The 27,009-nt window shown below is 38.9% G+C and overlaps 1 protein-coding gene across 1 annotated transcript; it reads right to left on the reverse strand.

Moving 5' to 3' along the window:
* Positions 1 to 4,606: 4,606 nt before the first annotated feature.
* On the reverse strand, positions 4,607 to 10,286 carry gpr85 (G protein-coupled receptor 85). Its single transcript, XM_084110733.1, has 2 exons — positions 8,595 to 10,286; positions 4,607 to 7,453 (listed from the first exon to the last, which is right to left on the reverse strand). The coding sequence occupies exon 2, from the start codon at positions 7,292 to 7,294 to the stop codon at positions 6,161 to 6,163; it is 1,134 nt and encodes a 377-aa protein (XP_083966859.1). The 5' UTR covers positions 7,295 to 7,453; positions 8,595 to 10,286; the 3' UTR covers positions 4,607 to 6,160.
* Positions 10,287 to 27,009: the final 16,723 nt, after the last annotated feature.

The following is a 27,009-nucleotide window of genomic DNA, read 5'->3' on the forward strand; positions in this document are numbered from 1 at the left end:
AATCGCTGTTTATGCTGCACCGACATGACGGAAATGATAGAGAATGAATGAATAATGTCCTCTGTCAACTTGATGTGAGGAAAATAAGCAGCCGTCACATCATCCATAACGGAGTATGACACTGATGATCTGACAATGTCTGAATTCCTCTGGGATGGTATAATGAAACTACATTTGAATCCTTCTTTCAGAGGAGAAGAGACAAAGAAATGTATTTTAAGAGCTACACGTAAACGTTCTGTCATTATTTATTCTTATGCCCTTTCAAATTTGTATGCTGATATTTTTTTGTGTAACACACAAGTTTCTTAATATGTATACAGTGTTTTATGGTTAAACGAAATAAAAAATATTTTTTATAAATAGAAAACATTTTCGTTAGTTGAAACAAAGGTAAAATAAAATATTAATATTAAATGAAAAAGGAAAAAAACTTAAATGAAAGTTAGAAATGTTGCTAAGGAACAAAGATGAAATAAATATAAATTAAGGCTAAGTAGATTATTTGTAATATAAACTATACAGTATACTGTATTGCAAGTGTGATATTGCTTCTACAATGGTTCAATAAAAATAATATTGGGTGACTTTCATTTTAGACATAATGTTGCCAGTTAATTTGTTTAGTTTTGCTCTACCAACAAAAATAGCTTCAAACTAAGTTAACGAAAATTCAAATGGGCAATGTGCATCTCTGAGCAACACACAATCGAGTGTTATTTCTATAAGTGTTTTTTAACAAATCGGTTGAGTGAATGATTCAGTAAGTCACTGACTATGACAGTCAGTTGTTTCGTTCGTGAATGAATCTGTATTTTGAATGAATTGGTTGATTAAATGAATCAGTGACTCACTCATGATGGCATGACAGATGCTGCATCGAAAATCAAATACTTCCCCACTATACAGTATGCGGAGAAAAAGGTACGAGAGCAGTATGTCCGAGTATAGTATTCGAAAAACAGTAGGCGAAAAGTCCCCGGATGACCTACTACTTCCGCGTAGATTCTGGAGAGCGCATTCCATGGAGACTTTACTATCCCATGAGGCCATGCGAGAGGATTTATGAATGGCAGTGAAGTGACGCAACTGACGCTGGTTGGTCACATGACAGTGACAACATGTCGGATGTAGTACGTCTGAATTTCATTCATACTACACACATTCATACTATATAGAACATACTTAATTTCTGCAAAATAAGATACCTACTCAGAATGTGATTTCGGATGCAGTTAGTAACTTGTCGCCACCTACTGGCATCACTATTTTTGATACTTTTCTCTTTGTTTGTTTCCACAGAAAATATTCCAACATGAGAGTGATAATATATGCTGACAAATTTTCATTAGTTCTATCCCTTTAAATAAGCTGCAGGCACCCTTTGAAGCTTCTTCTATTCATATCCTGGTATTTAATCAGTTATTATTTAAAGCAGGGATATTTTTTACAAAGCCAGCAGCATGTCAGGCAGATAAAACTAAGTATGCAGACTTTTCGAGACAAGGATCTAGTTTTACACACATACTTCTGGTCTGGTCTACCCGATCATTTGTATTCAAAGGCCCCAATGGGCTGTTACAGGAATGAGAGTGATGATAAATACAGCAACGCAGCAGGTCCCAAGGGAACGGCCATCATCATCTTGATTTTTATTGGCCTTTCATTCAAGCACCTCCATCTTGCACTCCGCCATGCATTTTTTTTCTTCCGGATAAAGGGCATTCAACCAATGGAGTTTCCTTTGTGTCTTTTTTATTAAATCAAACATATGGGTTTGAGAGTAAAACTAATTATTTTGTAATTAAAAGATTTCAAAAAAGTCTTCTTAAGGCTCAAAAATAAAGAAGTTGATAACAAAATGATTTGCAGTGCATGTAATTCTTTGAAAACCTTTATTTTTCTTTGTGCATTTCAAACACTTTTTCAGCAAAAACACACAAATTTTGCTCTTTTCTGCTGGCTTTTTTGCGGGTCTAAATCTTTTGCTTATAAGTTGAAAAGTTTTGCTTGCTAATGAAGCTGTGTCTCAGTGGGCGGTCTCTACCAACCAGGATGAAAGGTCCTTTCCTACTGGTCACCCTGGATCGAAGTGACAGGTTGACCACGCCCACTACGTTTTCCCGCTGCTGCTGCACACACAGTGTGTCTGTGAGAGAGCGAGCGAGCGAACTTATAACATGGCCAGCAACAGGTCGTTTACTGAGTAAGATAAATGATTTAATATCATAAACTCAATGACAAGTGAACTGAATTATTCTCTTCTTATGCTCTCCCATTTAAATACTTAACGTTTTATTTATTTTTTATTACAAAATAATTAGTTTTACTCTCAAACAGAGTATGTTTGATTGAATAAAAAAGACATATCAACCCATCCATGCATCTTCAGATTAAAGCAGACAGGCTTTTTTTCCAGACAGCTTGTCAACAAACAGATTTGTTTGTGATGCAGCTGTTTTTGTGTAGCTGAACCTGTTCTGATTTCTGTTAAAAGTGAAGTGTGTCATGCAAACAGAATAGCAAAAGATCAGAAATCATTGGAAAAAAATAAAGTTCAGTTCAGCTTTAACTGCGCCGGCAAATATTAATGGTGATTTTTGAGGTTTAATACCACACAATGTGGATTGCTTGAAGCGACAATGAGAACCCCTCTGCTGTAGTTAGCATAGAGTCAATTTTGTTTGTAGGGCACAAATTCAACAACGAACACAATGACTTATCCATTATTGTTCACTTTAGGTATCGATCCACAAGCGCTACATTAGAGGAGTTCTGTGCCCTATCGAAAGCTAGAATAAACCTCCGCTGTTCCAGCTCTGCCTCGACAGCACCAGGCGTCTCCTGAAACATTGATAACTGTTAGCCATCTCTGTGCTATTTCACCAGGGATGCTGAGAGAAGTAAGGACCTAGTGGCCCCATTCGTGCTTTACAGCTCACGCTAACAGTGCGGTAATGTACTTCCCCATCACCCCTTCCCCATCCACTCCGCTCCACCTTCCTCACACACGTCAAGTAATGAACTGACGAAACATACATGCATAAAGCCATCACAGTACATCAGCATGCTATAGCTCTGACCTTTGCATGCATTAAAGCGGCCTGGCTGGTCAGCATGTTATGGACTGCATTGACTCTCACAAGTCTATGTGAGGTTTATTGCATGCTAAAGGCAGCAACAGAACAAAGCCTAGAAGCCTTTGTCAAAGACGGTCATTGGCATTTATTCTGCTGTGGTTACATTGAAGGCTGCAACAATGCCATCCACTGTAACTATAGGTCTATACTACTATACCCCCCATTTCCCCATTATTGAACACGTTTGGTGGCAGGATTAATCAATCATGTGTGACGAATATGCCTGTGAATAACATATTTCTACAATGGTATTGGTCACTGAATTTTGGTGAATCTTTTGGACTGTTGCATAGGTCAACAAGACAAAAGTAAAAGATAATCAATGATTACAAATGATGATGACTCAACCATGTCTTCTCTGTAAAGTCAAGTTAAAGAATTCACATTCATTGTGGATTATTAGTGAATGAGAGGTTTGCTATGCACACATGCAACAAACTGTGAACCGAAAAGAACATATGTTGTATATTAATGTCAAAATTGTGTAATTTAATTGGCATAATCAAAATACATTAAGTAGAGGCATGACTTTAATCTCAGAGACATGAATCATAGAGACAGGAAAAGCCCCAAATGACTTTTAATCTTACTTGACACACTTGATTATATAATTTTGACATAAGGTCGTAAGACAGCGCTGACCTTTACAGAGGAAACTACTGCTAAAAATGCACCAGGCCTTGCTCCATTATTAATTTAGAAATGCAGCGTCCCACATATGTCAACATTTCTATGGGTGTTTACATAAAATCCAAAGCTTTAAATTGAGGATGTTGAAATATTTGGCAGGATCTATTCTAACTGGCGTCCTATTACTTAAGCCCTAATGGACTCAAATGAAAGCATCCCTGGTCGCCTACAAAACCTAAATGGATTTTGACGAAGGCTGCAGTTAAATGAATAACTTCTCTGCCATATTAATGACACTCCTCACATCATAATAGTGGGCGCTTTTGCTGCAAATGCATGCCTACTTGAAGCATTTTTTCAGGTCAGTTTGAAACACGCATTGAAAATGTAACATTAAACAGAGGAAAAACTGTTGTTGTATCGTATTGTAGAATGCAGAGATAATTCATCACTTTCAACAGTGCTCACAAGGGAAAAGCGGCATCCAAACAAACTCCACACAGTCTGAAATTAGCCAGAAATGAAACAGAGAAGATGAAGAGGTAAAGTGACAAAGCAAAAAGCACATAATGGCTAAAGTGAGCCTAGTAATATCAGAGAGGAGACAAGAGGACATTTTTACAGTAATTAAACAGGAAGACAAACAGGGCACAGAAACATATTAGCGAGAGACTAATCATGACAGTTCAATGCGAAGCGATCATTAATAGCAAAGATAAGCTTGTTAGCCTGCCTCGGTCAATATTTATACATGTTTTCCCCGCTAATTGAGCTTTCATTTTGCTTTGGGTCTGCTTAACCAAGCGTACTTTTTTGGAGTAAATAGCAAGAACAGGTTTTGCAAAATGTAAAATTTTATTTTCAAAAATGTAAGCAACAGATTACACAGTTAACTTTCAGCAATTGCAGTCCTAACTTAAACAGTACTCACATTCGGGACTTCAAAATGAAAGACTCACAAACTTACACACTATCTACCTATAATATACAAAAAGAATACAGAATAAATATTAAAATGGCCACAAGAGAAAAAGTAAGTTAATCAAAACAATTAGTAGAGAGCAAATGTTGGGAAAGTAGAAACAAGACTCTGTGCCTTAAATACAATGTTTTTTGTTTTTCCTATTACATTTTTTACAAATTGTGCAAGATTTCAGACTAAGGCTCTGGTCTTGACATGACAGCTGTTCGTCTAGCACTCTCGCACACACGCGCACACTCACGCACAGACGTCCACACACACATGCTCCCTGTGCTCTGCGCACTCGGTGGGGTGTAGCAAACGTTACAGGGTAAGAAATGGGCTGTGCATGTGATGGCGTTGGTGGTGGATACTGTTTTTCAAATGAAAATGCACTTCACCCTCATGTGAAAAGACATTTCAGAGGAGCGGATTTAGAAAACAACCCTCACCTTGCAAATGAAAACATGAACAAAACACCAGAACCATTAAGGCAAGAACAGCTGGAGTGGTATCTGTAACAAAATTTGCGTGTTCGGGTACATGGATATGCCGTACTCAACTTAGCTTAACTGGTTCTCCACTGTCAGTTTAAGTACAAGGTTCTCAAGAGCAATGTTTTAAAATTCAAACATTTGTTTTTAGACTTAGAAAAATGAGATAAGAAAATAACATTGCCAGACAACAGAGACATACCATATGGATCATAAAACTACAGGAAATAATTTAAGTTGCAAATCGAAAACCACACGACAGGACCCGCCCCCTTAAGACCCGCCCACCAGCCCGCCCCGCCCCAACCCAACCCTAAAAGGAAAAAAGATATCACTTACATTTAAACCAATTTATCCTCTCGTGAAGGTGTATTCCAACAGTTAGTCACCCCACATGTTTTGTTTACTTACAGTGAAAGAGAAGTCTGTTGCAGATTAAAGCATTCGTATTTCAGTTTGGGAAAAACAAGACATCCTTGCAATGCAACTGAGCGAAAAAAGCATCTTCTGGTCTTCTCGTTAGTGCAACTTTTTAGACACAAATTCCAGTGATTCCTTAAGGTAACAGTTTGATTTCTTTTACACCTGTTCCAGAGTCTTCCAGATATCCAAAGTCCCTTTTTGATGTATCCATTTTTTATTTTCTTTTAATTTTAATTTTTTTTCACATTTTTTTTTTCATTTTCTTTTTTTTTTTTTTGCGTATTGGGTTTCAAATGGCCTTTCGCGTTGGTTGTTTACTAGAACATAAACGTGAGACGTGTCCTCTGTCTGTGTTCATCATCTTATTCCATTCGGACGGTTCAACTACAGGCCTCGAAAAGGGAGCGAGAGGAAGAGGAGAAGGAGAGAGCTGTACAATTGAACACATCCCTGATCAACCAGGGCATCCAAACAAAAACCACATAAGAAAAACAAAAAATGCCACTGAACCTTCATATAACACAGTAGGGTTCCCTCGGTAACCTGGATTTTCTGCAGTAGAGGAGCGTGGTGCTGAAGCATCGCCGGAGCTCCCGGTTGGAGAAGATGCAGATGAAGGGGTTGACTCCCGCTTGGGCGAAGCTCATCCACACGGCCGCTGTCAGGTAGCCTCCCGGGATCACTGGGCCTCGGGCGAACACCCTCCAGTAGCAGGCCACCAGGTAGGGTCCCCACAGGCTCAGGAAGAAGAAGGTAATGATGTAGAACATCCTGCTTATCCGCTTTTCAGTCTTAAACTCGTCCAGCACCAGCAGACGCCTGCGGCCCGCCGCATTGCTGTTCTGCCGGATTCCCAGCAGGGTCGGAGGCGTGGGACCCCGGCCGAAGCCGGCCAGCCAGTTGGCCGCGGCCTGGCCGCTCGCTCCCGGGCCGTGGAAGGTCCAGTTCTGGCTGACGGCGGGCACGAACTGGACCGGCTTCATCTTTCGGCGGTCATGGACGAAAAAGATGAGCTTGAGGTAGACAAGCTGGGTGGCCAGGAGGATGAGTGCAAGGAGCAGCATGAAGCCCAACGAGTCATTGGCACGGAAGGAGCGGTGCTGGAAGGTGCACTGGTCCTCCTCGCGGATGAAGGAGTACGTGCCAACGTCCAGCACCGGAGGGAACGCCATGGCTACCGACAGGGTCCACACCATGCATATGACGGCCAGGCATGTCCAGAAGGTCAGCCGCTTAGTGTAAAAACGGTGGTGGGCAATGGCCAGGTACCGCGTCACGCTAACGCAGAACAGCATGAAGGCAGTGTGGAAACAGGAGAGCACGCCCAAGAAGGCGATCACTTTGCAAGTCAGGGTGCCGTACGTCCAGGCTGAGCCATTCTTGACGGAGGTGAACACGAAGGGGAAGCAGATGGCCGAGCGCAGGATGTCCGAAGCGCAGAGGTCCAGCAGGAAATAGTAGGGCGCTCGATGAAGGCTCTTGTCTTTGACCAGCAGGATGGAGATCAGGAGGTTTCCGACCACGCCGACGCCGATGATGAAACCCAAGGAGGTCAGTTTAAGGAAAGTGGCGAGCGGAGAGACATTCTGCAAGATGTTGTGGTCCCCTGCATGGCTGTAGTTCGCCATAGATGGAGAAGGGATCATAGAGAACGCTTAAAGCTTTAGCCAAGTATCATGATCTAGATGGAGAGTGGAGCGATAGATCCATCTGGTGTGCTTTGAAGCAGGTTCCAGCCTTGTTCTTCGCTGCCTCTCTTCTAAGGCATCCTTTGTTCCTTTGTCTCATCACACCTAAAAGGATGCCTGAAAAACACGATCCACCCATTAGGATTCGCTCACACAAAACAAACTGGGGGGCTTTGCATTGCATCGCTCATTTCTTTTGTCATTGGGGCTCTTTTTTCTAATTGCATACAAAATTGCGGCTGCGACGGTATGCCGTCTATGTCGAGCTCACACAGTTGCTTAATTCAGCATAAGGATTCGCCGTTGGACACCAACATAAATCCTGGTTAAAATAACAGACCCCCACCCCCAACGTCTCCCCTTTTCCAAGGCAAATTAAATAAATAATTGCAAAGAAAGAGAGTGCAGTCGACAAGATGCTCATCACCACGACCAGACATCCGTCTAGAGGCGTATTCATCTGTGGTATAATGGAAAAAGACGTGGAATCTAATGATTGTTATCAGCTACACCCGAAAGGAACATTTGTCTAAATGCAGCAAGAAAAGCTGTTGATCACACCCAAAGATCCTGCAGAATCTAACCGTGTTCATTCTCTCTTGTTTATCATGATACTGTGGAAAATCAATCATGAATCCTCATTTGACTGGCTGTGTAAAGGAATATGAAGAAATGCATCATGTTATATTTTATATGTAAAAATATAGATTATTTGTGGCTTCCATACAGACGTTCAGTGCAACAACACAATATAATGCAAGTCATTTGGGGAAAAGCACATGCTTTAGAATTGCATCTCTATTTTTTTCTCTCTCTAACCTAGATTTATTTGTTTATAAACAATTAGTATTGATATGACGACGAATTCGAGTAAAAAAACAAAAACAAACAATAGATTGCATCTATTATCCGACTCTATACAATAGCCGTCGTTTCTTTCATAGCTATAAATGCACGAAGAGCCTTTCCCTATATAATAAATAATAAACCTCTGTATACAATTGCATTTTTACAAAATCATCCACCATTGAAGACGTTTTAGTGCGTTGTATAAAAATAAGCAACAGATACAGGATCATTTGGGTGAATGCGTGTGAATTTAGCACACAAGCGGTCAATTTTTCCCTTTGCTTTTTAAAACGGAATGATTTCTGGATGGCTGAGCGTCCATTATAGGCACAGCTATTCCTTCAAATACATGCATGCAAATATCGAGTGCAACAGAGACAACGCTATAAAATATCAATTAAAAACATACCTGTTGATATTCCCCCTTTGTTTCCCTGGCGGTTATTTACATGGCAGCAGTCACTTTGCCGTAAAAAAAGGTTTAGTTTTGTTGCCTGCTCTTTTTCCCCCACTGTGATTATACAGTAAACGGTGCGGGCGGCGCATGCGCACTGGCGCTATTTGTGATCCCAGCAGCAGCAGCATCATCTGCACTGATGGGTGCAGCAGCATCACGGATCCCTTTTGCCCTTTTGTATAATATACATCGTCGCATGTGTTATAATAAATGTTTACTGTGTATACTGTATCTGTCAATAGCCTATATGTCACTATCTATCTATCTATCTATCTATCTATCTATCTATCTATCTATCTATCTATATATGGGAGAGAGAAAATAATGGTGGGCTTTATTTATAATAAAGCCACCTTATATTTAACAAAACTTTATTCTTGTTTATACTGTATAATGTGTCACCGTGTATCATACTGTATTTGACAAATGAAACCTTGAACTTAAACTTATCTAATCAGGGGTATTACTTTCATTGTGTATTTGAATATGTTAGAAGGAGTGGCTAGCCTATATTACATATGGTTCAGCACAGGATACACTTACTCAGCATCAATAATTGACACTGCCTATTGTGTGTGATACACCTCATTGCCCTGAATAAGAACCAACATGGGTGTCTAGTTCTATTGCATACTTGGCACTGGACATGCAGTGACCCCAAAGTTTGTTTTTGAACACTTAATAATAACTTGATCATGTAGAATGCTTGCAACAACCTTTTACAAGCTGGACCGGCATCTGGCTAAATTTCCTTTAGCTCAAACAGTAAAATAAGGTGTTAGGTTCAAATCAGACTGCATGAACTGAAAAATGTACACCTTGTGTGCAATGTAAGTTGTAAAAGAGTTGTAAAAATACATAATTAAATAAAGTGTCCAAATCCTTTTTGTCTTAATTTTAAACAATACATGCTGTTTTATATCAATTTAAAACCCTTTTGTGAAATTAATTTTGCATGAGAAATATGGCTGCCATCATTTTTTGAAAATGTAACTTGGTTTATTATATGTATTTCAATGACTTTGAAGGAATGACTTTTGCAATCACTGTATATGCAGTTTATTTCAGTGTGCATTTTGCAAAGAATTAAAAGTTAATGAAAATGAAAGCGCTATTCAATTTTCAGTCTATTAATTTGCAACAGATGCAAAGTCTCATACATGGACACTAGGCACATATAGTTAACATGTACAAACTTTAAACAGACAAAGCAAACGTCATCACCCTCCCTCTCTAAAGCACATTGGCAAAGACATTAAATGCTTTATGCAGACAGAGAAAGCATTCAACAAGTTTAGGATTGAAATTGAAAGCAGATTGTCTTGCAGTGATTGTAACATGGCAGGAGACCATCACAAGCCCGCCAGAATGTCCAAGTCCAAAGAAATGTGTCAGAGAATGTCTGCATGATGTTGTTCTCATGCAGTGGTAATCTAATGGACTTTTCAACGCTGACAATGTAGAAGTTTCTCACGTGGTGCACAGGGGCAGGAAGGATAGTGTCATTGAAATGGATAATACGTCAAGAATAAAATCCTTTCCTCTGCGTGCATTTCCAATTCTCTTGAGTAGAAATGCATGACAGTCCTTCTGCACTCAGTCACATTTCCGGATGAGGCCTTGATCAGCAGATTGATCCTCAAAACTGGCCGTTCCGTGTGCGCGCGTACCAGCCCAAGCACGCGCAGATTCCCACGAGCGTCACGGTCGCGCCCAAGAGTAAAGCCAGAGCATCTCCTCCGTCAAACGCCTCGGCGGTCTGGACAAGCGCCAGGAGGAAAAGCCAGAGCATCATGTGTGTGTGTTGGTCTTTGGGAGCCATGTTGTTGTTGGTCTGCTGTGAGGAGGGAAGCGCGACTGCAATGACGACGCGTCAGGTGATCTCGCTGCATTTCCTGATTGTGTGAACCCTACCCTACTATGGGAAAGGTTTGGTTATTAATATTGATAAGCTACGACGAGCCGTAGGAAAGTAACGACGCAACGTCAGCGTCACTTTAATAATATGTTTTTACAGTTGGATGGCAACGTCTGCATCGGGTAATTAATATTCATGAGCCTACATGTTCCCATAGTAGGATTCGTAATTTCGCCCCTCATTATGCGTTTTTCACATGCAAAATTGTCCACTATAGGGATAATACTCAAAGTAAAGTATTTTTAAATGTTTATTTGGAGGCTAGATTCTTGCTTGAAATATTGCTGAAGATGTTTTTTGGAACAACCAGTTTACCCAGCTAAACCAGCAACCAACTAGCTTGCACTGAATTGAGTTGGCTTTAAAAAAAATGGTTTAGTTTGAAGTTAAAAACGAAAGAAGAGTATTTGCACTTTGAGCTGGGAGAAATTCCTATAGGGTTTTAAAAGAGAGGTTTTCAATTTATGAGAAAAATTGGGTCAGTGGTTAAAGTCCCCATGAAATCAAAAAAAAATTGGCTTTTATTATTAATATATCTATAAGCGAGTGTGCTTCAAAACAACGACAGAATTCACATTAAGAAGAAATAAGTATTCAAAACTTATAGTCTCTAACTTACATCGATGACACCACTCTGCATTTCAGTTTCTCATCAGATTTTGTGTCCAATCAAATGCTCTCTAGAATCTAAATGCATAATGGGAACGATTCAGACAGTGCAAATATGCTTTCCATCGTGGCAAATGAAGTCTGGTTTGACGTTAGCGTCACATGAACCGGTACAGCTCCAGTCCAGAGACATGATAGCACAGAGCGGATCATATGTGCAGGTCGGTCCAGACCAGAAAACGTATCGGACCCATTTCAATTCTGTACAGAATGATATTTTAAAGCGGTATGGAGGAGATTAGTAGGATAAACGGTTCAAGATTAGGAGGAAACTGCGGCTTTACCGAGCTCAACGGCTCTGGCTGAGCTGTGATATAAACTAAACGCTATTGGCTATGGAAGTCAGTGGGGCCCATCAACTGTCTGGTTACCGACATTCTTCAAAATATATTATTTTGTGTTCCACAGAAAAAAAATAATTAATATGGGTTTGGAACAACTTGAGGGTGAGTAAATGATGACAACATTTTCATTTTTGGGTAAACTATTCCTTTAACCATGGACCTTATTTTGCTCATAAAGGAAAAATGCCATTCTAAATATCGATAAGAAAATCTCAAGACAATCAATAGCAAGTTATACCTGCCTTGACTGAACAGCTCTATAGGTTTAACCAAAAGAAAAGACATATAGTCTTTCATAGCTTAATTAACTAACACGGGCCAAGAAAATAATTTTTGCAGTCTTGGTTATGTAATAAGGTAGGCCTAATTAGCTTTTGAATTGAATTAAATTTTGAATTGAATACTGAGCTTCTTTGGAAATGGACATTGGATATAAAGGGTTCCTATAAGGAGGGCTTTGAAAATAATAATTGGCATATGAAATTCAGATAAAAGAATCACAGATTATACTAACTGCTTAATGTGACGCCATTAATGCAAACCCAGAACCAAAGATAAATTGCCCATGGTTGCATTTTAAGCTGGTTAGATCTATCAGAACTGTTAACCTCATGGCAGTTAACAAAATACATGTGCGATTATGCAACCCAATTAAACGCGAACAGCTCACCTATATGTTTATATTCTATATGTTTATGTATATATTATTATCCAGCAAGAAAATATTGAACACAGTGATGGCTTAACAAAAAAGATTAAAGCATAAATTAAGAAGTCACATTTCTGAACTTTATTAAACTAACCAAAAGAAATCAGATCTAAATAACACCAGACATTTTTTTCATAACAGCGGAGCTTAGAATTTATAAAAATTTCGTGCTAGTGCATGAAAGCATTCCCATCAAAGATTTCACACTTTGCTGATTAAAATAAAATGAAACTGAGTTTTTTTGTTGTTTGCTCAGAGACTGGTTTAGGTTCTGTGAATTCTGAAAAGGTTTCAGCTTAGACATGATGCCTCTTAGTTTGATGGTTTCACATTACATGTAGTTTTCGGTTGATTTTAAGGCTCCTTCTATTAAGTAGGTATAACATGTCAGCGGATATAACCAGAACAATAATATCTCCTTACAGAAAGTTTGTCTTTATTGTTCTTATTGAGTTAATTTGGTGTTTTAGTTGTTTCTGACTGCCCTTGTTGTGTGTGTGTGTGTGTGTGTGTGTGTGTGTGTGTGTGTGTGTGTGTGTGTGTGCTGGTGGTGGTTTTTAGAAACCTCTTGAGAACCTCATTCTTTATCACACTGACAGCAGGTAAGAGACTGAAGAGTAAAAATTAAGATAAATTATCAAGCCATCAAATGTCCTCAGTAATGATTCATTTTGATTGGTAGGTCTCTCTTGACAATTTATAGTCGTAGATAAAAAGAGCGTCACTCCATGTCAAATTACTGTCTACCTTTGTGTACTTAATGCCATGAATGATAGCTTATGTTTTTCATTCCAAATATGTCTGAAAATGACTTCTCTCAGGGATCCTGCCAGCTCTGACTGCAGCGCTGTCCAAAAAAGCAAATCTGCTCCAGTCTTCTGTGTTTCCACTACTGATGTTTCTTTTTAGCCCATGCCACGGATTAATTGGCGTATGTCATGGTGGGGTCTTAGCACTTTTGCATCTCGCTATCTGCGTGCCGCGCAGCAGATCTATGTCATTTAATTAGAGCACACCTGCCAAACTAAAAAGTATTGACCTTGTAAGCCTGCCATGGTGCTTGTACGACCTTGTCTTCCTCCCACCGACTCGCTTCCCTTCCCTCCCACATGCTGGCTCAGAGATTATCACCTGGTTTGAAATGCAAGCTCTTTGCTAAAGCATTCATTTAGATGCAGGACACATACGGCAGGAGATGAATGGCACTGTCCTGACCTGCTAGAAAATTTCTTTTCGTATTTTTTCGACATTTGCCGGTTTGAGCACTGATCGATGACTAGGGCCTCTACATGGCGCTCAAAGCCGGGTGGGATGGTATAGGGTTATGGAGAACTGGATGATAAACACACGTGGGTGGTATATAAGAAGATGGAGTACAGCATCCAAAAAACTACTTGTATATGTTGGCGACTAGCAATACTGGTCTTTTTTTTTTTTTAGCTGACTTAGTAGGAGTTGTCAGTATGATCTTATATCACTGTACGAGATCATTTTGTTTGCCATTGTATATTGCAATATATTTATATTAGAAAAAAACATTTGTTATAAAAATGTATATAAAAAATCTAATTCTCAGACTGTGATATAAGGGCATTTATATTTAGATATTTAGATATACATTTTTATTGATGTTTACAGTAGTGGCCAAAACCACTATTTTAATGACCCTAGGTCTACAAGTTTGATTAAACCAGCAAAATATGAGGGAAAATATTGCATTTATATATATATATATATATATATTCATTGAATATATATTATATATATATTCATTTATATACAGGTGAAACTCGAAATATTAGAATATCGTGCAAAAGTTAATTTATTTCAGTAATTCAACTTAAAAGGTGAAACTAATATATTATATAGACTCATTACATGCAAAGTGAGATATTTCAAGCCTTTATTTGTTATAATTTTGATGATTACGGCTTACGGTTATAATCATCAAAATTATAACAAATAAAGGCTTGAAATATCTCACATTGCATGTAATGAGTCTATATAATATATTAGTTTCACCTTTTAAGTTGAATTACTGAAATAAATTAACTTTTGCACGATATCCTAATTTATATATATATATTAAATATGATGGAAAAACAAAACACTAAACTTTTTTTAAGGTATTTAACTGACAAAATTATCTGGCAAAAAAGGCAAACTACAGGCATTCTAAAAAGTACAAAAAAAGGCACAGAAACTGCAAATACAGAAAGCTCACAGGAAAAAAGCACACATTGACTCCCAACATAATCAGCTATTAATATTTTGTTATTGCTCTCTTGTTTTTGCATGTATTCATAATTTCTTTGTATGCCTGCCTGGCCAAAAATTGTGTCCGCACAATTTAGCCATAGTTAGCCATAATAGCCATTTGCACACTTGTGACACATGAATTGAATTACTCGACAATCATTAACTACTTTATGCTTTGGTATGAACTGTATACCAATATTTTGTTTGACATATTTCATCGTACTGTAGGTATAATTAGTTTAATATATTTGTATAGTTGTGTTTCAGTTCTTTTCAGTTTTAGGCTACATTTACTCGGCAATGATGTACTAAAAACGGAAAAGTTTTTCCTTCGCATTTGTTGCGTACAGACACCAATGTTGTCAAAACGATCCCCGTTCACACAGATCTGCGAAAGAGACAAAGAAAATGCTGTATTATGCATGTCAGGCCAGTAGATGGCAATGTCACTTGAAACACTACACGCCTATAAATTGAACACGTAATAAAGTATGTGCATGATGTCACCATTTTCACAAATTCACATTTTGTAGTTTACATGGAGATGATAATGGTATCGCTTCCAAAAGGTGCCCAAATCGCCGTTGTCGTGTAAATAAACGCCAAAAAAATGTATAAGAAGTTTGCATTTTTTAGTTGAAATGGTGTCGTGTAAACTTGCGGTCGTCCATTACACAACAGACCAAAGCATCTGTACTGAAATAGAACAAAACACTCTTGATTAATTGTGCACTGAAATAGGTTTCTTAGTAGAGATAAGACTTGGAAACGATGGGAGTCTTTGTACAAAGACTTTGGTACATCCATAATGAATTCCTTTGAGGAGACATGACGAATGGATTGTCCTGTGGCTTTTGTGCTAATGTTCTGGATGTTAAATACTTAACAGAGCTCGGATGCTGGCAGAGACGAAGGGCGAATGGTCTCATGACTCATGGCTGGACAACTGAAAGAGGGACACTGAAATGACTTCAAGGTAAGTGTCTCCCACAAAGCATCTGGATGTGTTTTCCATGTTTATCTCCTCCGTTTTATGGGGAATATGCTAAGCAGATAGTGTTTGCACTCAAAATCTGAGAGTTGTGGGACAAAAATCAAGAAATCAATTAAGTCGTTTGATTGCCTTTTAATCCAATTATACCTCTGAGTTTCTTTTTTTCTCTCCATATTGCTCCATCTCAAAGTGAAGGAAGCTCACTGCCCTAGTTTCAATCTGGTGCGCTGTCAAATCTTAATGGATTTTATGATCAATGGTTTTGAGACCAAACCGCTTTATTTTCTTGTTTTGTTTGTGTTCTGTCTGGTGTTTTCTTTTTTTCTCTCTTTCTTTTACAAAGATAAATTGCACAGAAGTGATTGCGCTCCTTTTCTTCCACCGCTTCTGAATTCACCCCTCGAGTGCAGACCTCCATCTGAGAAACCAAAATCCAAAACCATTTCATGGGCCAGTGCCTGGGTGGTTACAGCGGGACCTTTTTGCGTCTCAAAGGCTAACCTGTGTGGTCACTCAAGCAAAACATCTTACATCTTCATTTTCTATGTATACAAATGCATTGTATTGTACTGTGCATTGTAGCCATGCAAATTTAATGTTGTGTCATTTAAGAATCCTACAGTAAGTATCCTAAGTAGCAAAAATAATGATGGCATCGATGGTTCCATGAATAACTTTAAACATCCATAAAACCTTTCCAGCTTTTTTACAGTGGAAAAAGGTTCTTAAGAAAAAAGTTTTTTTTAAGAGCTGTTCACTGGTTCTTTGGTTCTTTGGCAAACCAAAAATGGTTCTTCTATGGCATTCCCTACGAAAACCCACTTTTGGAACCTTTATTTTGTACCCAAAATTATATGTCAACACCACATTTTTTGCAGAAGCCATGGCTTTCTCCTTATTTGGAAACTTAATCTATCTGTCAGAATGTTTTTTGCAGATCCAGATTATGTCTGAATACCATATTTCTAGTAGCACTAGAAAACGGTTTGTTTTCTTCTTGAGTGTTTTTCGTTTGGTTAGCGAGTAGGATGAAACAAAATGCTTTTTTATGTCATGAAATTCCTTTTCTTCTCAAACATATGGAGATCATTGGAATTTTTATTTTATTTTTTATTATACATTATTTTCACATTATTTACAATTATACATTATTACAGATTTATTTTAGCATACAATACTTTTTGGTTATATTTTAGCACTATTTTTGAATAAACTTTTACACAAAGATCCTAGTACCCCCTGAGGCCCTTGGATGTCGTGGGTACAGAGTGCGGCACGGGACGAGTTTTGAATTTCTGATATTTGAATTACTGATATGTGCGCGGGAAGCGGGAGAAAGAAATGACTCGTTGGCTCCCGCAAAATATAATTATCTAAAAATAACAGCACTCAGAAGTCTGTAACTGGAGATCTGAAGCATCATGTGTGTGGAAATTTGAAAAAATTGCCTAAAGACTGGAATTAGACAGAATCTAACTGGCCCGGGGCTAAACAAAATCCATGTAAACCTCTTCCTACGGGCTTTTGCAGGCGGGAAAGGGATAAAATGTGAAAGTTTCAGGCGGGAGCGGGATAAAATATAGCATATTTTTGGCGAGAGCGGTAGAGAATCTTGCAGGAGCGTGCGAGAGGAGTACTGAAAAATCCATCCCACGCAGACCTCTAGTCCAAAAGTCTGAAACCACAGTGTTTTTCTAATTTAATACTTTTTTTTTTCATTGAAATTAAAAATAAACTATTTCAGAATCTCTCAGTAAGCGTTTTGTCCCTCTTTAGCATTAATGACTCTTTTTAACCTTTTCTGAACCTTTCAGTTTATGTCCAGGTTTAAATGCAAAAAGATTTTCAATGTGGACTCAGTCCTTTATGTAAATACTTCCGAACTGCTTTTTGGCTCTCTAACTAATGCCCACAAACAAAATATAGTGCTATGTCAAGTCAAGTCAAGTCACATTTATTTATATAGCGCTTTTTAGAATTGTTTCAAAGAAGCTTTACAGAGACAACAGGAAAGTAATGCAAAAAAGAAGAAAATAGCGTCACAGTCCAGCTTAAGTAAGTTCAGTGATGTTTCATTTTTGTTTTAAAAAAGTTATTAATTTAGTTCATTTATATATATATATATAGCCGCTCTGGAGTAAACCATGATGTCATCGTCCAGCTCAGTTCAGTTCTTGTATAATAGTGTCAATGCAGGCAGATCAATATTATTGTTGAATATTAAATTAAATGTTAGCATTAATGCTTTCCTCATGGAGTGATTGCATGGAGTGTATTTCTGCTAAGAGGAGTTTTTTCAGAGAGACGGCAGAGAGACGGGAACATTTCAGTGGTTTCACTGTTTCCATGGTGATGCAGACTTCAGCCTCGCTTTCGCTGTTGTCATGAAGCTCTCTGCCCTCGCTCGGGGTTCACAGTCCACATGAAAGCATCAGGAGAGGATTCTTGGCTGTTTCCAAGAGGGATGTCAACAGACTAATAATTGGGCCATCAAGCCCTCGGTGAACGTGCGCGCTGACTGTTTCCTCAAAGCAGATTTCTTCAGTAATTCTCTTTGTCAGAGGTTTTTTCCACAGTGTCAGTTACACCTCTTGTGGTCCCTTCTGATGGTAGTATCACTGATTTTCATTTGGCCAATCTATTTAATCATTTTAGCTTTATTAAGCCTTTTTTTAGTGCAAATAATTTAGTCAGTCTTTCAGATTTCTGGCATGTAGAAGGTATAAATGCTGAGCTACGCTTGCTTTCTGTCCGCTGTGCATGTGAATAAACAATCGCTGTTCGATGTGAGATGTCGTTTTCCATGATTTCCTGTTTGTATATGCTGTCTCTGCGTGTTAACGCACCATATACATGGTGCCTATGTGTTCCTGTTGCTAAAATAGTAGAGAAGCACTAGCAACAGCAGGTTATGGGTTTGACTCCCAGGGAATCCATGAACTGATAGAAAACATGCCTTGAATGCAATTTGTCCCTGCTATCTTAAACCAGTCTAAGCTGGTTTGCTGGTCTGTTTACAGGTTTTAGACAGATTTTTGCCATTTTGTAGCTCGGAAAATAGCTAAAACTGCCAAAAATCACCTTCACCATTTTAATAAGCTAAAACTAGCACATTTCTATCTTAAACCAGTCTAAGCTGGTTTGCTGGTCTTCCAGGCTTGTCTGTTGACTGGTTTTAGAGAAGTGTTGCCACTTTGTAGCTCGTAAACCAACTAAAACAGATGAAAAGCAGCTTGACCAGGCTAAGAGACTATCTTTTTTCACTGGTATGTACTGTAGAAACCAATCAAGATATGCATATTTAACCATAATTGACTGCTATGCCCATCTCAGTGCTTAAACCAGAATGCATTTCCATGCTGGTTTAGGCTAATAATGTTAGTTAGACCAGCCTTCACCAGAAGATGAAGTTGATCGATCATTGCTGTTCTGGTTTGAACATGATATTCTGTTCATTTAGCAGTCCAGCAGGGAGCAATGCATGCTGGGGATGCAACATATGCTGGTGATTTTTCACTGGTCTTTTCTGTAGGGGTTGTGCAGGCTCTGTCGAAAGTGGCAGCAAGCCCACAATTACAAATGCGTTGTCCATCATAATCGTAGCGCCATCCCAGAATTCCCTCCACGGCCCTGTCCACAGGACCTCTGCTGCTTTCCCTCCATGAATCATGTCCAAGTGCGTGGTAAACAACCTATTAAGTGACCTATTTGTCCGTGGCCAGTTCTGCTAGCTCACTCACGGCAATTACTTTGGCTGAACGTCTGCGGTGGAGCACTTCAGAATGCTTCGCTTTCAAATCGATGAACGCCCCCTCCCCCCTCTCTCTTCGAGAAAAGCACAGGCACTCTACTGTAATATTAAGATTACGTGGAGTGGTCCAAGACTGTACTGTGAATGTATAGCAGATTCATTGGCTTCGGTTCAAATAGCAAAATCCATTTAACTTGGCTACATGCAGTTTTGATCAGGAAACTCCGTCAGGGTTTGACATCTACATTCCTGCTTCGAGATATGGCATGGAGATCCGTAGCAGGTGTTATTTTAGATGAAGTTTGATGGATACTGATGCTTGGCGGTCAGGTGTCACACGGTGGAAGTATCTCACGAATGCAGCGAGAGCTGTGCAACCGCATACATGTCAGTTCCATTTAGTTATGAAGATCATAGTTGTACATTTCCAACAATTGAGCCGTCAGCGCCTGCCAATCAGGGGAAATGAACGACACTGCTGATTGCACTGCTGGTAATTACAGAGTGCAGCGAAAGCTCTGCTGTGTCAGAGAGGTGGGTTATTTTTAACCATGCATTTCTCATGTATTCCAGGAAGGACTTACAGGTAAAGATGGCTCAGAGTACCGAGGCAATCATTATCCTTCATTGGGGGAACTGACATAAATATGGTCAAAAGTACACTGTTTGTTTTTGTCGGCCGGAATAGTTTCAAAGCAAATTACTCCATTCCTGCTTCTGTGTGTGAAACTGGGGCTCACTGTGTCCATATCTATCGGTTTGCAATGCTTTTAGAGACCTTGTGAAATCAAAGTTGTTGAGTTTATTGGGTTTTAGTCCATGTATGTTAGCTTTAAATCCATTAAGATGCTAGTATACTGCTAAAGTTGACTAAATTTGCTGACTTTCTTTTCCAGAAAGATAAAAAAAATGTACTGATGGACAAAAAGAAAACCAAAAATATAGGGAGATGATGGGGTGAAGAAATGACACATCAGAGAGACTCATTTTGAAATACCAGGTGAATGTCTTTGGATGGTAATTTGTAGTCGTCTACTTTAATAACCACGTTCTTCTGGTGGGAAGATGAGAGGGTAAAAAGAAACCGAAAAATCATTTTGATAAAAACAAGATTTGGAGGAAGAGACTTTTCTGTGCCTCTAACCTCGCCAGACAGAATTGCAAAAAGTACTGTTTTCAAACAGGTTTCCTGCTCGAATAGGGGAAAATATTTTAACATTGAAGAAATTAACCATCTCTTGGGCCTGAATGTCCTTTTGGTACGTCAATTTCTCTGACCGGCACTATCCCTGTCTCGTTTTTGAGTGTTGAACTGTTCAAACATGTTTACCACTAGACAACTGTTGATTTTCTCTGTAAGTATTTTTAAAATATATATATATTGTTGGCAGATATGTATAAAGTGGTGAGTCAGTTATAGCACCACATGGGTTGCTGATTAATTGATGACTCAGGCCGATCTCCATAGCTCTCAGTCCAAGAAAATATGGTCCATTGTGTGCCACTTCATTTATATGACAGCAAGATTCATTCTCATCAGTTAGTCACTTTTAATAGTGCTTGAAGTACATTTCTCTTTGTAGTCATCACAGAACATGTGAATGCACTAATTTTTAGTCAATGTTTAAACCACCGCATGTGTTGCAGTGACTAGAAAGTCAACATGAAATCAAAATTCACAATATTAACTTTATTAATTGTGCATGGTTCGTATGGAATGCCCACTTTTCAATATCCAATAGATTTGCAAGGGAATATTTTGAATATTGTTTCACTCATAAGTAGAATTGCATTGTGAATGTCATTTCATGTTGACTTTAATAAAGGTAAAATACATGCACACACTATCAGAGATGCTGCAAGCCTTTGTTTTCCCTCTGGAGAGACATTCAGTTTTATTGGAGTGAACATTTTAGACGATAATTAATCTCTTTGCTTTTCATACCATAACACCTTTCAGCGTGTTGTAACTCTTGGTGTCATCCGCACAGCAAGAAATTGTGGTTACAAGTCCCTCTAATGCAATTAGCACATCTTTTTTTAGCCGTAATTTGATGTTTGGATGCCCTATGAATGCAAAGTTCCCTGACTTGGCTTCCTATACTTAAGTGAGTGTAGAAAAGGCTGTTTCCATTGGCTTTCTTCCCAAGGTTTTCAGACTTTTTTTTAATGCCTCTGCCCTTTGCACAACACATTTTTAACATCACATCGCAATTAAAATATATCTCTCAGAGTCTGCATATCACACGCACATGTCTAAAGAAGACAGCTTTCGAGAACTATGTGCCATTTAGTTTGGGATCTTCTATGAAATTCCTCTTAGAATCCCTCTCCAGTCATGCACTATAAAGTGAGGTACTTCTTAAATGCATAAAACATCTCTGCCCATTAAAACCGTGATTCTTCCACTAGCAATTTTGTCTAAGAGGTCTAAATACAATTTGAATGAAATGATGGTACCATCTAGAGCTCATTTACATGCTAAAAGTGCTTCATGGAAACTTCAGTGGAGATTTTTCATGATAATCTCAAAGTTTATAAAATCTGCCCCTAAAAATAACTTTTCCTATGTGAATTATGGTGGTTTAATGGACCTGCTTTAACTCTTTAACTCATTTCTTTTGGCAGACTTTTTTTTTTCAAATCCCATTTTAAAAAATATATATCAAAAGCTCCATGAAGAAATAATTTTAAATGATACCAATTAAATATATATATAATTTTTTTTTTTATCATCTTTTAAAAGTTTTTTTTTTATAGGCTACGGCATTAACGGATGGTTGTTAGGGTGTTGCTAGGTAGTTGCTAAGTGACTGCTATTGTGTTCTGGGTAGTTGATGGTTGCTCGGGTGTTCTGGATGGTTGTTTGGTCATTGATCAGGTGTTCTGGGTGGTTGCTAGGTAGTTGCTTGGGTGGTTTCTAAGTGGTTTCTTACTGGACCAAAAGTCCATGCTTTAATTTGTATGACATTCTGTTCTCTAGAGAGATAGTGTAAATAATTTAGATATGTAAATTTATGGGATTTTTTCCCCCACCAGTTTTATCATCTGCCAGGTGAAAGTGGCAAGTTTGAAGGCTAACTTATCACATGACGTGTTTCCCAGCTTTGTAATTATCCACATGCATATGTGGGACTCTGCCATTGCATAATGGCACTGCATGTATATGGAAACACATCTGGTTGTCTTTGATTTTGCTGTGTCACATGAGGACATGGAAGGGGGAGTAATCCCCATGGATTTAATAAGTTAATTTTGGCCACCTCATAAGGAGATGTCTTTAGTGTCTAATTTACCCGAGCGAAGAAGAAAAATCTCTCCTCTAATTGATTTTTATGACGTGCCCCGATTTGTATATCTACAGAGCCGGTGCCCAGCAGATATGTTTGCAATGCTGAGAATTATCAGACTGGTACGGGTGAATTACAGCGGTGGCCTGTTTGTCATTCCCTGGCTTAATCTATAAAAACATGATTATGTACACAAGGCTTACATAGATTTACCCCAACGTTGTCATTGATTACACTTCAACTCCACAGCTTTCTCCTGTAGGTCATTTTGTGTACACATATTGCAAATGTTAATTCTGAATGTAATGCTAGCATGTTTGAGCCAGTGGACACTTTGCAGAGAGTAGGCAGAAGCACAGATTTTAAGCTTTTAAATAAATTTTGTCAAAGAGACAAAGACCAGATGCACCACAGCTGTGGTAAGCGCTAAGATGACACAACCTTGAGTCATGTGTCCAAACTCATGTGCCCTCTCTTTTTGTCACAGTGAAAGAAGAGGACTACAGTACATAACAGCGGAGTACACCAAAAGAACATTTGATGTGTGAAGTGGAAGGAAGCAATCTCAGGATTACGTAAGGTTGTTGAGGTACCGAGAATAGTCCCCCATTGTCCTCTTTCGCCAAGGACATGAAATGACATATTCATTCACAATCAATAGAGATAAAACTTGATTCTAGAAGGATGTTCCTGAGGACAAACGTCTCACAGTTTCCTAAGATGCGCTACTGATTTTTACATAGTAACCTCTTAATGTGCAGCAGGAACCAAAGGCCTGTTTTACATAGGGCTAGAGCAAATAAAACCATTGTTTTCTGATCCTAAAGTAGTGTGTTTTTGTCAAATTCAAGTTGAGATATGCTTCATGTATCTTGACCGTGTGTCCTAAAATTGTATTTCTTTCAAATGAGCCAATTGTTGACATACAATCCTTCTGATAAAACTACATAAACATAAACCAACCTAAGATGGTTTGGGGGTCTTAGCTGGTTTAAGTTGGGCTGACCAAAAACTCTTCTAAAACCAGCCAATGGTCCAGCTTGACCGGGCTCAGAGACCACCAAACCAGCTTAGGCTCATTTAATTTATTTATAAAATGAATGCTGATGGCATGACTCTGATTACTTTTGGAAGACTTTGATGTGAAATATTTCAGTTCATATTGAGATCTAGAGACTTTTGATTGGAAATCAAGTCTCATTGCTACAGTATCTAGGAGAAACATTTGAGATATTAAAAAGATGTCCTTTTTGATTTGTCTCCCCTAAAAGTTCAAACTAGCTATTTTCTATTCAGTTTTTAACCAACATTTGTAAGAAATCAGCTGATTGTGCCATAATTCCATGGGGTCGATATCTGATGCTGTTTATTCTTTTTGCTGGTAAGAGATGCAGATCGTTTGCATACACTATCACTGCTCCATAACAGACCAGTACCCCACTGGTCCAAAGAGTCAGATTAATGAAGCGAACGCCCACCAAACGGCGAAGCGATGCACACAGACACACACACTGGAGTCTCTAAACAAAAGGACTATTAGTGTTGACTCAGTAAGAATGATTTTGTCTGTTTGTGTGATGCTCCTTCAATTCAAACATTTTCTGGAGAAAATGTATGGCATTTTCCTTTGCAAAACCCACCACCACAATGCCCTACATAGGGTGTTGCCAATTTGTTTCTTTGAGGTTGCTAAGGTGTTCTGAGTGGTTGCTAGGTGGTCGCATACTAGCCCAAGTCTCTAAATATGGTTCAGGTCCCTCATTCATTGTATGAAAATTGCAAGTTGATTTGTTTAGAAAATGAATGGCCCACCTCAATAAGCCTCACAAATTGAGGCATCATGTTCGTGAAGAAAACTGTGTGCTCCCTAGGTTTTACAAAATGATATTCATGTATTTTCAATGAAGATAATGTACCTTGCTAATTTATAAGCATTTATATTATTACTGTTGCTATTTCAAATTTCTATTTCAAAAACCCATCCTCACCAATACAAAATGGTTTTACTAAATTTGCCTCTCATTTTAACAAGCCGAAGGCACATGGCTGAGATCTTCCATACGCATGGATTATCTCCACATTTCCAAAGGGAACAGAGATTATCCCTCTCAAGAACTACATTTACTCAATAGCTTTGACCAAAATGCGCCTATTGCTCATATTTAGGGTTAGAGCTTAGCCCAACTCTGCATCTGAATATTTATACTTCCCTACTATATAGTGGGTGAAAAAGAAATGTATGTCTGAATTTACAGTATAACAGGCACAAAGTACCCAGACCTAACCTCCTACTTCCGTCAAGATTCTGAAGTGCGCATCCGATGGACACTTTACTATTCCATAAGTTCATTTTGGATGCAACCTAAGTATCAAAGTTTGATAAATATGATAGATTAAAAAAATGGCTTGTAGTTACTCTTTATTTTCAGTTGTCGCACCATAAAACTGGCAAAAACCTTTCTAGTGATAAGATTCACTTTGAAGGAGCACAATTTCACAGAGAATAAGATATGGCCACTTTAGACCACCCAGAACACACTAGCAACCATATATAAACCACCTAGCAATGAGGAAAGCACCTTTCACATTTTCTTCAGAGAATTTGAGGAGACTGTTTCGGTCAGATCTGAACGCATTTTGAACTTCATATGCTGTAATCTTATATGAAGGCACACAGGGGGTTATGAGCTGATGGAGCTGTTCCAGTCACGTTTATTAGCTGTTTGACATTCAGACAGAGGGGACGGAGATGAGGGAGAAGGGGTAGCCTTGGAAACCCTTCGTATCGCCACACGTGTGAGCTTCCATTGGTGGAGTCCTGTCCTGATGTGTTCGGGTGTCTCTGAGCACCTGGTGACTGTTCCTTGTGTCTGTGCATGAAGAAGGACATCCCTCTCTTCTCTCTCTCTCTCTCTCTCTCTCTCTCTCTCTCTCTTTCTCTCTCTCCTCCTTTCTCTTCCTCTTGCTCCCAGAAGACACTTTGTGCCTGTTTAAGCAGGAATCCTTTCCCTCGCTGTGAAATGAGGCCAGGTCCATTTCTGACATCTCAGACGAATACAGAGCGAATTAAATTTCACACACATCAAACACAAACCAATACGTCTTCATGGAAAATCGGGTCACGTGTTTATTTTGGTCATTTTGGTAATGACTGAAAGGTGTTTCCCCTGATCAGGTTGGTTGGTAACGTCGACACCAACCTGATTTTGCCTAGTTAGATGCGCTCCTGGGTCAATATATTTTGTTGATCCTGGAACAATATTCCTGTCCAAAAATGTTGTGCTATCCCAACCCCTTAAACCTAATCCTACCCATAAATTATCCCAAAATCATGCCTAAACTTGACATAAACTGTAAACTTGATTGGATTGTTGTTCAAGGATCAGCAAAGGTGTTGATCCAGGAACATGTTGTACCTGGTGAAATCAGGTTCACCTGTATATGTGTAGCATGCACATTTTGTGTGCGTCAATGTAAAACACTGTAATGCTACAGAGAGCTGAAGACTTAATTGATTTTGTTGTTTGGCAGTACTCGGCCAACCTCTACAGACGGCACAGAGCCAAAAAAAACCCGGTTTTGTCCTCCCAAACACAAGCAGACCAAATCAAATGGGAATTATTCAAATGCAACAGTATCCATATTTACAAATCAAGCTGAATTTGTCTTGGGCAGGCTGGAATGTTTTATCTGTTTTGTTTTTTTTTCTTCTTTTTTCTGGGCTACAGCTGAAATGCATGGCTTTTTTTAGATGGCTATATCGATTCAATGCAAAGACAGTCGCTATGGCAACCTATCAGGTCTGGAAGGGAGCTTTTCCGCCCCCTCATACTTTTATGCCAGGCATAGGCCATGGAGTCGTGATGTGTGATGGCTCCTATAGCTCTCTGACAGCTGTGAAAACCATCAGATTGGACGACTTCCATCTCTGCCATCATTACCTGCCCATATGGAGTCTAGTGACCCATTTCACTTAAGAAAAGCACACATGGCCTGAGGTGCACTTGTGTTGGCGTGTGTGACTGAGTGTAAGTAAGTGTTTCTATGCAGAAAGAGACCCGTCCAACCACACGCTGTAGCTCTGTTCCAAAGCTTGCTGTACATCTAGGAATCACAGGTGCGCACCTGATGGAAATGCGTTTCAAAATAGTATTGTTAGCAAAGTTGTCTTGCCTTAAGGTGTGGTCATATAATTTTTCAGCAAAAAATATCCTTTGTCGATAGTGTAGCGATGTATGAAGCACAGTTCACACAGAAGTCACTTTCAAACCAAGCAGCTTCCTGTTGGTCAAGGTGGGGAATTTGCACAACCAATCTGTGTGAGGAAATTCTTTATTGTGTGGATTCCTATTGAAATTACTCGATTTAACCCAAGAAAATTCGCTGAACAATGGTAAATGTGATGGCACCTTTATGCTGTAATACTTGATTTT

This window comes from Abramis brama, assembly GCF_963993115.1.
Source record: "Abramis brama genome assembly, chromosome: 4".
Lineage (NCBI taxonomy): Eukaryota > Metazoa > Chordata > Actinopteri > Cypriniformes > Leuciscidae > Abramis > Abramis brama.

Bases quoted from the DNA above. Each gene is read 5' to 3' on its own strand.
- gpr85 (XM_084110733.1), bottom strand. From the start codon at position 7,294: ATGATCCCTTCTCCATCTATGGCGAACTACAGCCATGCAGGGGACCAC.